The sequence below is a fragment of the Tupaia chinensis genome, unplaced genomic scaffold, assembly GCF_000334495.1.
Source record: "Tupaia chinensis unplaced genomic scaffold, TupChi_1.0 Scaffold145907_1, whole genome shotgun sequence".
NCBI lineage: Eukaryota > Metazoa > Chordata > Mammalia > Scandentia > Tupaiidae > Tupaia > Tupaia belangeri.
The window spans coordinates 983,083-996,553 of record NW_006205765.1 but is presented as its reverse complement, the minus strand read 5'-3'; the positions used below and the strand labels follow the sequence as shown (position 1 = coordinate 996,553).

At 58.5% G+C, this 13,471-nt stretch overlaps 2 protein-coding genes across 7 annotated transcripts in view; both read left to right on the top strand.

The window, feature by feature from the left end:
• Positions 1-1,639, top strand: part of SPEGNB (SPEG neighbor) — a 2,843-nt gene extending 1,204 nt beyond the window's left edge. The window contains exons 2-4 of the mRNA XM_006168616.2: positions 201-508; positions 1,074-1,215; positions 1,405-1,639. Of these exons, the coding sequence (XP_006168678.1) occupies positions 201-508; positions 1,074-1,215; positions 1,405-1,543 (589 nt within the window). The 3' untranslated portion in view covers positions 1,544-1,639. The remainder of the gene's footprint in view (positions 1-200; positions 509-1,073; positions 1,216-1,404) is intronic.
• A 560-nt stretch (positions 1,640-2,199) lies between these two features.
• On the top strand, positions 2,200-9,731 carry GMPPA (GDP-mannose pyrophosphorylase A). Of its 6 annotated transcripts, none has more exons than XM_014584230.1 (14): positions 2,200-2,274; positions 2,864-2,996; positions 3,330-3,389; positions 3,493-3,590; positions 4,625-4,728; positions 4,985-5,171; positions 5,505-5,564; positions 6,861-6,991; positions 7,956-8,090; positions 8,213-8,310; positions 8,471-8,517; positions 8,719-8,811; positions 8,978-9,146; positions 9,444-9,731. In XM_014584230.1, exons 3-14 carry the CDS (start codon positions 3,350-3,352, stop codon positions 9,542-9,544), a joined length of 1,263 nt encoding a protein of 420 aa, XP_014439716.1. In that variant the 5' UTR covers positions 2,200-2,274; positions 2,864-2,996; positions 3,330-3,349; the 3' UTR covers positions 9,545-9,731. The 6 variants fall into 6 exon arrangements, with proteins under 6 accessions (XP_014439716.1, XP_027624148.1, XP_027624146.1 ...); XM_027768345.1 differs by lacking the exon at positions 2,200-2,274 and adding an exon at positions 2,281-2,743; XM_027768347.1 differs by lacking the exon at positions 2,864-2,996 and having other exon boundaries at positions 2,224-2,274.
• Positions 9,732-13,471: the final 3,740 nt, after the last annotated feature.

Genomic DNA, 13,471 nt, shown 5'->3' with positions numbered 1-13,471 from the left:
GGCGAGGGGGGGGGGGGGCGGAAAAAGCCATTCTCGCGGCTGCTGAGCGGCGGCAAGAGCGGGTCATTTCCTAAGGGTGACAGTTCAGGAGTAGCCCCATTCCCTGCCCATTTCCACATTTAGGAGTCGGGTGGGCCGACGGGGTTGGGCGGGAGACCGTGCGCTGCAGAGCGCTGGGCCCTGACACCGCCTTGGGGTAGGTCCCGGAAGGAGCTGCGTGAGAAGGGGCCGCCGCGGGTGCTGGAGCCGCTGAAAGACGTGGTGCTGATCGAGGGCAGCGCGGCCAAGCTGACATGCCGAATTTCGGCTTTCCCGGACCCATTTATCCGCTGGAGCAAGGACGGCAAGGAGCTGCGCGACGGGCCCAAGTACCGCTACGTCTTCGAGGACCCTGACGTGGTGGCACTGGTGGTGCGCGACGGGGAGCTTGCGGACCTAGGCCAGTACAGCATCAACGTCACCAACCCCTTCGGCCAGTGCTCCGACTCCGCGCGCATCCTCGTGGAAGGTACGCGCACCCTGGGCGCAGGGCCAGGGCGCAGAACAGCACCACCCCACTGGAGCCCGCAGCCAGATCCAGCCGTGCGCGTTTACGCCCGGCCTAGTGTACAGGGGATTAGGGGACTGGGAATTCAAGCCCTGACACAGCCTGGGGCGCTTTGCAGAGCCAGCCCTGTAATCCTTCCCTACCTAGGAATCCAGCCCCACCAGGCTGGAGCTTCGATCACGCGACCCCAAGGTCATATTATGAGCCAGAGGTAGTATCAGGATAGAGCTGCACATGGAGCTGTCTCCGAGGCATCTCGAGATGTGTGAACCATCTCGGGAGTTCACCTACTGTATCGCTCTTGATCCTCCATTCAATCCGGCGAAGTAGGAGCCCGCCAGGGATAAGTCCCGTTTAACAGCCAAGGAAATGACCCCAGAAATGCTAGTAATTTGCTTCACGCCACACTGCCAGTTTCAATGCACCTGTATGGAGGGCGAAATTGAGCTGGGGGTGTGACGCCCCTGCCCCGCCTCATCTCCAGGTCCCTCATTTGGTGGCATTCCCCTTTCCTTCCTTCCACTAGTGCCCGCGAAAATTCAAAAGGGACCCGACAACACTAAGGCGCGCAAAGGCGCCACGGTGACACTGACTGCGGAGATCATGGGTGAACCTCCGCCCGACGTGGGCTGGACTAAGGACGGGGAGGACATCGAGGAGGACGACAGGTGAGGGCCAAGACTTGCAACTAGGGCAGGGCCTAGGGCCGGAGCCTGCGTGGGACTGGGTCCAGAAGCCCGGCGACAGTGGGACAGGGACGGGTGCCGGGAGGTGAAGAGCAGAGCTGATTAATTATCCGGGCCCGTGCACGCGTAAACTGACCCCGACTCCGCCCTCCCTCTCCGCCCCTTCCCCAGGTTGTTCTTCGAGATCGGCAGTACCACCACCACGCTGACCATTCGCCGGGTCACGCCCGCGGACAGTGGCAAGTACGAGGTGTACGTGGAGAACAGTCTGGGCACAGACCAGAGCTTCGCTCGCGTGGACGTGGCCTGAGAGGGACCCTCAGGCCTTTCACCCTGGCTCTAAGCGCGCGGGTGGGTGGGACCGACAACCCTCCTTCATCTCGCTTAATAAAGCGGCTTTCTCTGACCCTCGGCGTCCATTCTGTTCCTAAGCGTCGCCATCCCCACTCCTCCACAACTACACATATTCACAGATTGTGGGAGTCCCACACACCAAGGTCAAAGAATGGTAGTCCAAGAGAAGTTTGGAGGGTGCACAGTCATTTTATAGACCGCAAACGAGATCGGCTTTCTCTCATCAACCGACACTCCTTTTCCGGGTGGACCCGAAGACTCCGCCTTCCCTTCTTCTGCACCTCAAGCCCCACCTCCCGTGGCTGTCTGCGCTCTGGCCACGCCCTCTCCGTGATGGCCACGCCCTCTGTGTCCTCCAGCCCGGCTTCCCTCTGTGACTTATTTCTGCACTTTGCCTGCTACTTCTGAGCCCATTCCCCAACAGCTCTGGGCCCGGTTGGAGGTTCCAACCCTTGCATCGCAGGCTCCACCCTTCTGCTCACTTAGGCCCGCCCCTGGTCCTGTGGCTACGCCCCCATGTTCCACCTTCACTTTCCAGCTCTCACGGAGTAAGAAAGGGGTTAAAAGTATCTTCAGAACTACAATTCCCGGCAGTCCCTGAGAAAGTTCTCGCGAGTTGCGAGAAGACACGTGCGCGGAAGGAGCCCGCAGTAGCGGGCGGCAGAGCTGGCATACAGGGAACTAGTGGTAAAGGGAGCTGCTGGAGGGTGGCCGAAGGGCTAGGGGCCAGGGGACGACCCCGAGGTGGAGGGTGGGCTGTGCGCGCGTCCGCGCCCGGCTACAAGAGGCTAGGGTTTATTGGACAGTCGGTTGTGGGGTTCAGAGGTTCAGTAACTAATTCTCCGAATCCAGGAGTTCAACCCCAGTCTGTATTAGGACTCGGTTGGTAGGTTCAGTGCCTGGGATGCCAAGGAACGTGTTGTCTTCGGAGTTCAGGATATAGAAATTAGTTTTAGTCTTCATGTATTAAGTGTTTTTGCTAGCATTGGGGGTTCATATGCAGATCAGTATTAGTTCAGTCCTTAACGTTACACCTAGGATTGAAATGAGATACCTGGGACTTACTCAGGGTTTGCAATTCAATACTGAGGGTTCTCTGTTGGGACTCGGGGCTTAATATCTGCAATGAGAATGCGTGAACATCCGCGGATTTAAGGTTCTTTTTTTTTTCCAATTTATTTTTTATTGCTAGAGGGCTTGCGTGCTCACCAGAGAAAGCACTCTTCCAGAGGGGCGTGGTCAACCCCCACACCCCTGTCCTTTTTCTTTCTTTCAGGATTGGGGGCACTGCACACACATGCACCCTGCATGTTTCTCAAGCCACCCAGCCCAGGATTTGAACCTCAGTGGACCATCTGAGATCCTGCTCCCTAGGCACAGGGCTTAACCGCTTTCCACAGGCCACCGAGGTTTCTGTTTTTTGAGGTTTGAGATCTAAGAAGGGAAAAAAGTTCTCTGCTGAGTTTCCAAATTTGCAAGCAATTGGTTTATGGCCAGTAGAAAGTCTGTTAGAGATCAAATGGTGGCAGGTGAATTTCAGGATTTAGAGGAGTCCCTGGGAGGCTTGAAGGCTGGTGATTCTGGGTTGGGATTTGACGTACAGGATTTGTGAAGTGTATTCAGGGAGGGACTGTGGTGAATGCCGGATTTACATCTTAGAAGAGGGCTCGGTGATGCTATCTGGGGCTTTGGGTTTATTCAGGATGTGGGATCTGATCCTGACTTCTCTGTTGGGATTAAAGTGTAGGTAGCAGCCACCATCATGCTCAAAGCTGTGATCCTTATTGGAGGCCCTCAAAAGGGTGAGGAACTGGAGCAAGGGGCCAGAGGGCTGGGCTGGCATGGATGGTGGGGTTGGGATAGCGGGAGGCAGGAAGCCAAAATGTTCTCCTCTCTCTTCTTCAGGGACTCGCTTCAGGCCCTTGTCTTTTGAGGTTCCCAAACCACTGTTTCCCGTGGCCGGGGTCCCTATGATCCAGCACCATATTGAGGCCTGTGCCCAGGTAATCCCATGGGCTACCCTCTTCCACTTGATGTCCTCCATGCCATATGGTTCCCTTTCCCAACCGTGGTCTCCTTCCATCAGGCATAACGGCAGGGACCAATATCGCAGAGACAGTGTGAATGGTGTCCCCTCCAGCTGTGCTGCGCAGCTCCCGTGGTGTCTTCCTCTAACCTAGTCTCTCAGCTGGCTTCTTCCTAAAGTGTGGGATGTGAGAGTGGGCAGGGATCTTAGAAGAAGCCGAAAGCCATAGCACGGGCGCCCGTAAGGATAACCAAGCACAGAACGCATACTGTTGCTCACCATGGAGTTCATTTATTTATTGTTTTTGGTATTAGGGCAGGTAAACTTTGGGATTAAATCCAGTCTCTCTGCTGTGAGAGCTGGAGCAAAATTCCCACGCTCACTGAGCCTCTGTTTCCTTTGCTGTGAAATGGGATTGCGTAGCTCTCCTTTGTGGGAGGGTAAAGCTTAGAGACGATGTTTGTAAATTGCAGGCCCTTGATAGAGGATACCCTTACCTCATACCGACCTTTTTTTTTTTAAAGGATTATTTTATTTAACTTTATATATGTTAATTTGACCAGAAAGGGACAGAGTGAGAGAGAGAGAAAGTGAGTAAACAAACTGCCAGGTCTGGGACTCGAACCATGGTTGGCCATGTGGGGAGTCCAGCTCCCTTAACCACCATGCCACTTGCTGGCCCCCTCATACTGATCTTAAGCTTGAACTGACAGATAATAAAAATGGGGGGAAATGAATGGATTTTTTTTTCTTTTTTTTACTGCAGTTTAGTAGGCAAAGTCTTTCTAGCGTTCCAGTTCAGAGAGGTTGAGGGGGAATAATAAAAGAGTCAAGATTTACTCTAACTTCTTCATTGTCCAGAGGAGAAAACTAACCAGAGTGGTGAAGTCAGTGCCCCAGGGCCCCATGGCTGAGACGACACTGAGCTGTGGACCTCTGGGTGGGGACCAGGGCTTTTCCCAATGTTCCCTCCTAGCTGCCGTTTTTTCTCCCAACCTCTTTCTGTCTCAGGTCCCTGGGATGCAGGAAGTTCTGCTCATTGGCTTCTACCAGCCTGATGAGGCCCTTACCCAGTTCCTAGAAGCTGCCCAGCAGGAGTTCAACCTTCCCATCAGGTGCCTGTGCACACTTATGTGTGTGGCAGGGTGGAGGCTAGGCCTCTGAGTTCTCTGGAGTAGCTTGGGTCAGCATTTGCCAGAGTCCACCCTCACATAGGGTTCTTGCTGGGGCGTCTCTGAATCCCTGAACGGATGATGTGTCTCTGCCTTGGGCAGGAGTCCTCTGGGGGTGGGGGAGGGGAGCAGGTGTCCTGGCTCATGGTATCTGTCTCTTTGGGTCTCACTGAATTGGCTCTGGGGTTCTTGGGGACAGGTACCTGCAGGAATTTGCTCCCCTCGGCACAGGGGGTGGTCTCTACCATTTTCGGGACCAGATCCTGGCCGGAAGCCCTGAGGCATTCTTTGTGCTCAACGCGGATGTCTGCTCCGACTTCCCCTTGGGTGCTATGTTGGATGCCCACCGTCGCCAGCGTCATCCTTTTTTACTCCTTGGTACCACGGTGAGGGGACCAGGAGGGCTGGAGGATATTGAGGGGCTGACCCAGAGGGGTTCCTGGCAGCTGGGTGTTGAGGCGGTGCAGCCCTGGGAGTGGGGTGAGACTGGGTGTCGGGAGGGAGATATGCTGCTCTGTGGAGGTGTTATGGAGACCTCGAGGCCTTTGGCTGCTCAGAGCAGGGAGGGGGAGGGCAGCTGTCAGTTCTCGCCCGTGGTGAAGGCCTGTCAGTGGTGGAGCTGCGTGCCAGGTGCTATAGGGGAGGGAAAGCCAGCCAGAGACAACAGACCTGGCTGCCCTGGAGCTGGCGGTCACTGTCTCAGGGTGTCTGTCTTTCAGGCTAACAGGACACAATCCCTCAACTACGGCTGCATCGTTGAGAATCCAGAGACGCATGAGGTAAAAGCGCAGAGAAGGGCTGGGTGGGGGTTGTCTCTTTGGTGTGTCATCACCCCCCACCCCCACTTGTAGAGAATGCTGGACGATGCTGTGGGGTGGGTCTCAGTCTTGTCAAACGGGTGGGATACACCCCCGATTGATTATTAGATCCCTTTCAGAGAGATTGCTGGGGGGAGGGATAGCGGTTAATTTCCATGGGTGTGATGTTCTAATAAATGTGTGCCCGGGATGCTGTGGAACACACAGAGGGGACCCTGACCTCGCCTTGCCTGGGAGGGAGTGCAGAGGGCTTCTTGGAAGAGCAGCGTCTGAGCTGAGATAGATTTCTCTAGATGAAGGAGACAAGGCACTGCAAGCAGAGAGAACAGCATGTGCAAAGGTGTGGAGGCAGGAAGTACCATAATACTCCACAGTTACGGAGGCGGGGAGCACGGCCGGCAAGGCAGAGGGGCTCTGTTCCTGTTGGTGAAACTCCCTGCCCTTGAGCCTGACTTTCATACACCCCAGCTCTGTGTTTGTGCTTTAACATATAATATACATATAAGCACACACAGACATACAGTTTTGGGCCAGGCACCAGCTAGGTGTGAGAGAAAATCACCCAAAAGGTACAAACCCTGTCTCTCAAGAACCCTCAGTCTAGTGGGGGACAGAATCAAAAGCCTATGCAAATGACAGTGCCATGGGTAAGGTCTGTCCAGAGACCAGGGCCTCCAGGCCTTAATAATTGACTTGGGCCAGCCAGAGAGGACCCAGAGGAAGGGACAGTGTAAACTGGGTTTTGAAAGGTGGGTTTTCCAGATGATTAGAGAGGAAAGCGCATTCCAGGTGCAGGTGTGCTTGCATGGAGTGTGTTCTGGGAGGTGGGGAGGAGCCAGGAGGTGGGAAGGAGCCAGGGAGTTGGGAGGAGCCAGAAGGTGGGGAGGAGTCAGGATGTGGGGCGGAGCCAGGAAGCTGGGTGGACCCAGAGGGTAGGAGGGGCTATGACATGGGGAGGGGCCAGGGGCGGGAAGGAGTCAGGATGTGGGGAGGAGCCAGGAAGCTGGGAGGAGGTCGGGAGGATGGGATAGGGAAGGGCTTATCTTGAAGGGGAAAGATGGCAGGCAGTCATCTCAGGATTTAAAGCCAGGCAGTGGCAGGACATGCTGCCTTTTAGGACAGACGTCTTTCAGAACAGAGGGCAGTGCACCACCTAGGCAGTGGGGAGTAGGGGCAGGGAAGAACTGGAGGTCAGAGAGTCTTCAGAATTCTAGGGCAGACCCCTCCCATACTGAACCCAGCCTCCTCTGTCCGCAGGTCCTGCACTATGTGGAGAAACCCAGCACCTTTATCAGTGACATCATCAACTGCGGCATCTATCTCTTTTCCCCAGAAGCCCTGAAGCCTCTTCGGGATGTCTTCCAGCGTAACCAGGAGGATGGGCAACTGTGAGGCAGGCCCCATGACCCCATAATCCCAAGTACCCAAGTTGCAGACCCCTGCCCCACCATAGTCTCTGCAGACTCCGTCTCCACCTGCTCACCTTCGTCCTCCCTTCTCCTTTTCACACTTGTCATCTCTAGCCAAACCTCCTGAGTCCCTCCCCTTCTAACCTCATTCTGTCCCTCTTCCTTATCCATCCCAGTTCCTCCTCTGTCACTGCCTGCCCACTCCCCTTCTGGTCCATTTCTCTCAAGCCCTGAGTGTCCCAGAGACGTCTTTCAGAACAGACGGCAATGCACACTTGAGCGCACACACGCTCTGGTGCAGACACACGCACATACATGGCCACACACACATGACTCTCGGGCAGAGGCTCCCTTGCAGTGTGGCGCCCCCGAGCCCTTCTCCTGAGACCCCAGGCTTGGCGCTGCTAGACTGGAAAGCCGTTCCTTCCCATGGATCCTCTGCCTCTCCTCCCTGCTCCCCGGCCCACCTCCCCAGCTCCTCCTCCATGCTTATCATCATTTCTCACTCCCACTGGTGTCTCTGCTTTTCTTTCCATCTCTCCTGGCTTCTCTGTCTCTGTTTCTGCTGAACTGGCATCTCTTCCATCTCCCTCTCTCTCTCCCTTTCTGTGACTGTCTCTGCCCTCACCAGCTGCCTTGCTCTGGGGTGAGTTTGTGTTTCATTCCATCCAGTGGTGGGGGGCGGGCTACAGGGGTGAGTGGGGAGGAGAATGTAAAACCGGGGGCACTCCTTCAGGATGTGGGCAGGGATGGGAAGCGTGTCTATGCCTGGGGCTCCCCGGGATAGCGCTTAAGCCTGGCCTGGGTGGGAGAGGCTCTTGGGCTTTGAGCAGCTCTCTGGAGAGGTGGTGGGAATCCCTCTGCCTCCTGTCCCTGAGTCTCCGCTGGCCCCACGGGTGGGCTCAGCTGGGGAGCTGGTGGCAGCATCCGTTCTCTCCACCAGGGAGGACTCTCCAGGCTCGTGGCCAGGGGCAGGAACCATCCGCCTGGAGCAAGATGTGTTCTCGGCCCTGGCAGGGCAGGGCCAGATCTATGTGCACCTCACCGATGGTATCTGGAGCCAGATCAAGTCTGCAGGGTATGTGGGGTGGGAGCCTCTGTGGCTCTGATGGAGAGCCTGAGTCACTTAGGGGTTGAGACTATGGGCTGGTGGGTACAGGCCTGCTGGCTCCTCAGCCTCTCCCTTCCTATGGACCCCAGCTCCGCTCTCTACGCCTCTCGCCTCTATCTGAGCCGATACCAGCTCACTCACCCAGAACGACTGGCCAAGCACACCCCAGGGGGCCCACGAATCCGAGGTACTCGCCCTGCCCTCATTCTTTGCCCCCAGCGCAGTCCCCTCTGCCTTCTGAGCAAGAGCTCTTGTTCTGTCCAGAGTTAAAATTCTCAACCCCTTCCCCTCCCTGATCCAGATATGGTTTGGGGTATTTGCCCCCAGGTCCTTTCTTCTGCTTCTAGGAAATGTTTATATCCATCCGACGGCTAAGGTGGCCCCGTCGGCTGTGGTAAGCGGTGGGCCTGACCCTAGGCAGGGGGTGGGAGGCTATCCGGGTGTGTGGGAGATACCCAGAGTACCTGAGCTGGGGGCTGTGGGGGCTGGTCTCTCCACTTTGCCACAACCTGTTGGGTGGCCTTCAGTTCCTTCCCCGTTTTAGGAGGGGCTTGGACCTAGGGCTAGCAGGGCTAGCAGGTGCCCCTCTCCACAGCTGGGTCCCAATGTCTCCATCGGCAAGGGCGTGACCGTGGGCGAGGGTGTGCGGCTCCGAGAAAGCATTGTCCTCCACGGAGCCACGCTGCAGGTAGGCACCAGGACACACACATATGGTACCCCAAGAGGCAAAGGGGAGGACTTGAGTATCTCCCCAGAGAGAAGAAGGGTAAACCCCATGGGGCCCTGCGTCTGCCCCGGTTCATACCCTTCCATTCCCTGTCACCCCACTCACCTGGCACTGTCCCATTTGGCAGGAGCACACGTGTGTCCTGCACAGCATTGTGGGCTGGGGGAGCACCGTGGGGCGCTGGGCCCGCGTGGAAGGCACCCCCAATGACCCCAACCCCAACGATCCCCGAGCCCGCATGGATAGCGAGAGCCTCTTCAAGGACGGGAAGCTGCTTCCTGCTATCACCATCCTGGGTAGGGAGCCTGGGGACCTGGGGCCATGAGAAGCTGCCACAGGTGCTGGCTGGGAGTCGTGGGGAGTGTGTGAGTGTGCGTGTGTGTGTGTGTGTGTGTGTGTGTGTGTGTGTTCGTTTAGCAAACATTTACCAAGTGCCTGCTGTGTGCCAGGCCCCATGTGAGTCACTGGGGGCAGGAAGCCAGGGGCACAGATGGGCAGGGAGGGGTCCCTCTGGATGGCAGGCCCCCCCCAGTTCCCTGTGGTTGCCCCCCTCCTTTGACCTCCTCCTGGCCCCTCGTCCACCCACGCTGCAGGCTGCCGCGTCCGGATCCCTGCCGAGGTGCTCATCCTGAACTCGATTGTTCTGCCACACAAGGAGCTGAGCCGCAGCTTCACCAACCAGATCATCCTCTGAGGGGCTGCCAGGAGGCCCCCAACCCCTGCCCGCACCCCATGAGGCTGCTGCCTGCTCGGCCAGCCTCTGTCCAGAAAGGACCAGAGGAAGCCAGGCAGGGTCTTCACACATACAGAGCCATGTGGGTGGCCTGGCCAGGACTCCTGGCCTCCCTCCCCTCTCCTAATAAACCCCAGTGAACCTTGGAGCCAGCACGGACTCCGCGTGTGCCTGGGCTGGAGGTGGGGGCAGGAGGGGGGCAGCTGAGTCAGGCCCCCCCACATTAGCATTTAAATTGGAGTCGTAGCTGCAGGCTCATGAATAATGAATCTGGAGCCCTGGTAAATCTCCCCCTCCCACTGCCTCAGCCTCTCGCCCTGCTCCAGAGGAAGGCCCCCAGGCTCCCCAGCCTGCCTGGCCCCCGCCTTCACCCTACTTGCCCTCCTCCATGTTCCTGCTCACTGGGCCTAGCTCAGGCTCCCGAGTGGAAGGATTTGGAAGGGAAGGGGAAAGATTTCGGTGGGGCAGCAGTGCAGGAACTGGAAGCCCCAGGCCCTGAAGCTGCTCGCCCAGCAGCCCGCTCTCCTTGGTTCCTGCCGGGCCCTAGCCCTGGCCTGTTTTCCGCTTTGCCAGCTCCATCTGCTTCCAGCCTGCCTTTTAGCGGGGTGGGGGTTTCGCCCCCGCCTGAGGCCTCATGTCACTGTCTCCTGCTCCCTGGCAGGCGGCAGGCCTGAGCTGGTGCTGTTCTCACCAGAAGCTCCGCGGGAGGTGCTCTTCTGGGAAGGGCCCTGGCCACCTCCCCTCACCGGGCTCTGCCCTTTGGGAGGCTCAGCCCATCTTTGCCAGCCATCTCTCATGTTTGCCCACGACCCCCGCGTGCCCCTCTTGCTGCCCCCCTCTTCCCCAGCTGTGGGTGCGGAGCTGAGTTGCCAGATGAGCTGGTAATGATCGTAATCTGCTAATTGAGAGGAATCTAATTACCCGAAGAGAATGGGGGGGGGGGCAGGGGGGGGGGGGGGGGGGGGGGGGACTGGCAGCAGGCAGGGGGGGCAGGCAGCAGGGTGCCGGGTCCTTGTTACCAGCACCAGGGTCTGGGACAGAGCCCAGGATTTCATAGCCAGGCAGTAAGGAATATGTGCCTTCCCAGGAGCTGGGCAGGTGACATGGGACTTGGGCCAGAGGTGGCCTCCCGGTGCCCTCAGGCTCTGCGAGAGCCTGTGGGGGATGACCCTGGGTCATAGCAGTCCTGGCCTGTCACCTGCCTCTACTCAGCCTCCTCCAGACCCTGCCTCCAGCCTAGACCTGCTGTCAGTGTCTGCAGGTGGCTGGAAGGGGACCACGGATGCCCACTCTGTGCCTGGGGTCATCTCTCCAGGAAGGGCCTGGGAAAGGGGTGGGCCAGAGAGCCAGGGTCCGGGTTTCTCCGTTACCTCCCCCCTGTCCTGACCCTTCTGTTCCAAGTGGTTGGCAGAGGCCATGGCAGCTCCATCATAAATATGATAATTTAATTATTTTCTCAGCAAAACACCGTGAAATCCAATAAGTCTGTGTCAGGCCCTGGCCCCCGGGACCCCCCTCCTAGACCCAGTGGGGGTGGGGACACAGCAGAGAGAGGCACTGGGAGGGGAAGGGTCAGTGTTTAAAGTGGGAGGGGGGCAGAGAGTAAAACTGGTCTGTACACGCCCCCTCACTTGGGGGAGTCAGTTTTGTGTGTGTGGTGGGGGTGTGTAAGGAGACATTATAATACCCCCCATTCCTCTCTAGGCCTTTCCAGGTTAGGAGAATCTAAAGCCCCATTTAGCTCTGTGGGGCAGCTCTGCCCAATATGTGGGGCACCCTTCCTCTGGAGAGGGAGCAGGGAGCCCCTTGTCCACCCACTCTGGGACCCTGCACCCAACCTTCAGTGGCCCTGCAGGGGTAGGAGGGTGTGGCCCCAGGGAGAGGTTGAGAAGGGAGAAACTAGAGGGAACTGGGGTGGGAAGGCTGGCAGGAAGCTAGTCTAATATCTGTAAAATCAGCGAGGGGGAGCAAGCTGGGGGCCGGGGAGGAGGTGGGTCCCTGGCACAAGCTGGATGGGGCGATAGGGGAGGAGAGCTGGGGACAGGGACCAAGTGTGGAGAGAAATTTGGATGGGCTTCAGGAACCAGCCGTGGGGGATGGGGGAGAGGCCCAGCCAAGAACACAGATTGGGGGTTGGCTACCCAGGATGAAGTGGGGTGGGAGCAGGTCTCCCTCCTGTCCCTTTGGCGGGGCACTGGAACCCCAGTGCTACCTCCATCTCCATCCCCTCCCCCTGGCACTTAGCAGCCATTATCGGGGGAGCAGATTGCAGCCCCCTCCCCCTCTCCGGGAAGCAAGCACAGCTGGGGCCCCGCCACATCTGCCGCATCAGCACGGAGCACAGCTGGGTGTGCCCAGAGCTGCGCTCCCCAAAACTCAAAGGGGGGCGAGGGCCAAGGAGAGCCCAGACCCCTGAGACAGACACACTGACACCTCTGCCAGCAGACATACACTCCTCGGGTGAAGCTACACCCACCGACACACGCTCCCTGGAGCGCAGAGACGGGAGAACTGGCAAACAGGCAATTACCCAGCCCCGCCTGCCGCCCCCGCTCCCCTCCGCCTCCCCTTCCTTCCCTGCCAGGCTCCCCTCCGCCACCAGGCCACCTCTGAACTGCCCTAGGCTCTGCCCTGATGGAGCGGGGACCTCATCACCCCAAGCACACCCTTCTGGGAGGGCCAGAGAGCAGAAGGGCAGGGGCTGGGAAGGGGCGGCCAGATCCAGCCCTGAGAAGCCACCTGCCCTCCTTCCAAGCCCATGCACCTCCCCACAGAGAATCCTCCCCCTGCGACTGGTCTGCACCACAGCCTGGGCACCCTTACTGGGTCCCTGTGGCACTCCTGCGTTCCTCAAGGAGGCGCTGTGTACCTTCAGTCTCCACAACCATCAGCTCTGCGCTGCCTGGGCCAGCCCACTTCCCCTCACCAGTAATCCGCCAGCGCCCTACCCCCAGCGGGGCAGCTTCGCTGAGTCCTGCCACCCCTGGCATGCAGCAGGCGCACGGGCCGGCAGAGGCGGGGCAGATGACAGGAGTTCCTCCAGCCCTGCTGTCCCAGTTGACTACCTCTTGGCTCTTGGTTAAATCCTGCTCCCTTTGCCGCCCTCGTTTTTCCCATTCATCGCCTTGGCCCCGGTGTCTTGCCCTCAACCCTCTCCTCCCTGAGCCCCCCCAGCCCATCCCACGCCGCACCCTGCTTGCCCCTCAGAGCTTTAATCCCTCCTGCTGCTGTGCTGCCTTATCTGCTCCCAGCAGCTTTCGCTGCTGCAAAGCCCTCTCCTCCCCTTCTCTGGATCTTCTCCCCCTCCTTTCCAGGCTGTCTCTGCTCTCTGACCAGGCCCCCTTCCCCATCCAGCCTCTCTCTGCTGCTCAGGTCCCCTCCTGGCTGACGCTGGTGCTACACCCCATGCCCTTTGCCCTCTCTCCAGCCTCAGCTCCCGGGTCAGGCGCTGCCCGCCACTCCCACGCTGGCCTGTTCCATCCCAGCCTCCCCCAGGCCCCATAGACTTGGTCAGTTTCTGGCCAACAGGACTTGCCATCTTTCTTCTTCCCACCCTCTCTTTCTTGGTCCCCTCCCTGGGGTTTCCAAATCCTTTCCTGTCTTAGACTTGGTCCCCCCCATTCTGTCCTGGTCACCCATTGCCTCAGCTTGGGAGTACCCAAAAGGGGACGAGGGTGCTGGGCAGGCTTGCCCTGGGAACAAGGGGTGGGGGTGAGACGAGCACGGTGGACAGTGGGGGCAGGGCCTGGTGGTGGGACACTAACCCTCTTCAGTCTCCTCCGATCACGTCCGGCCTCCCCACCCCCCTTCGCTGGGACTCTCATTAACCGCTTCTCCTGCCTCGTCCGCGGCCTAAATAACCCAGATAAATCAGCCCCCCACCGCACC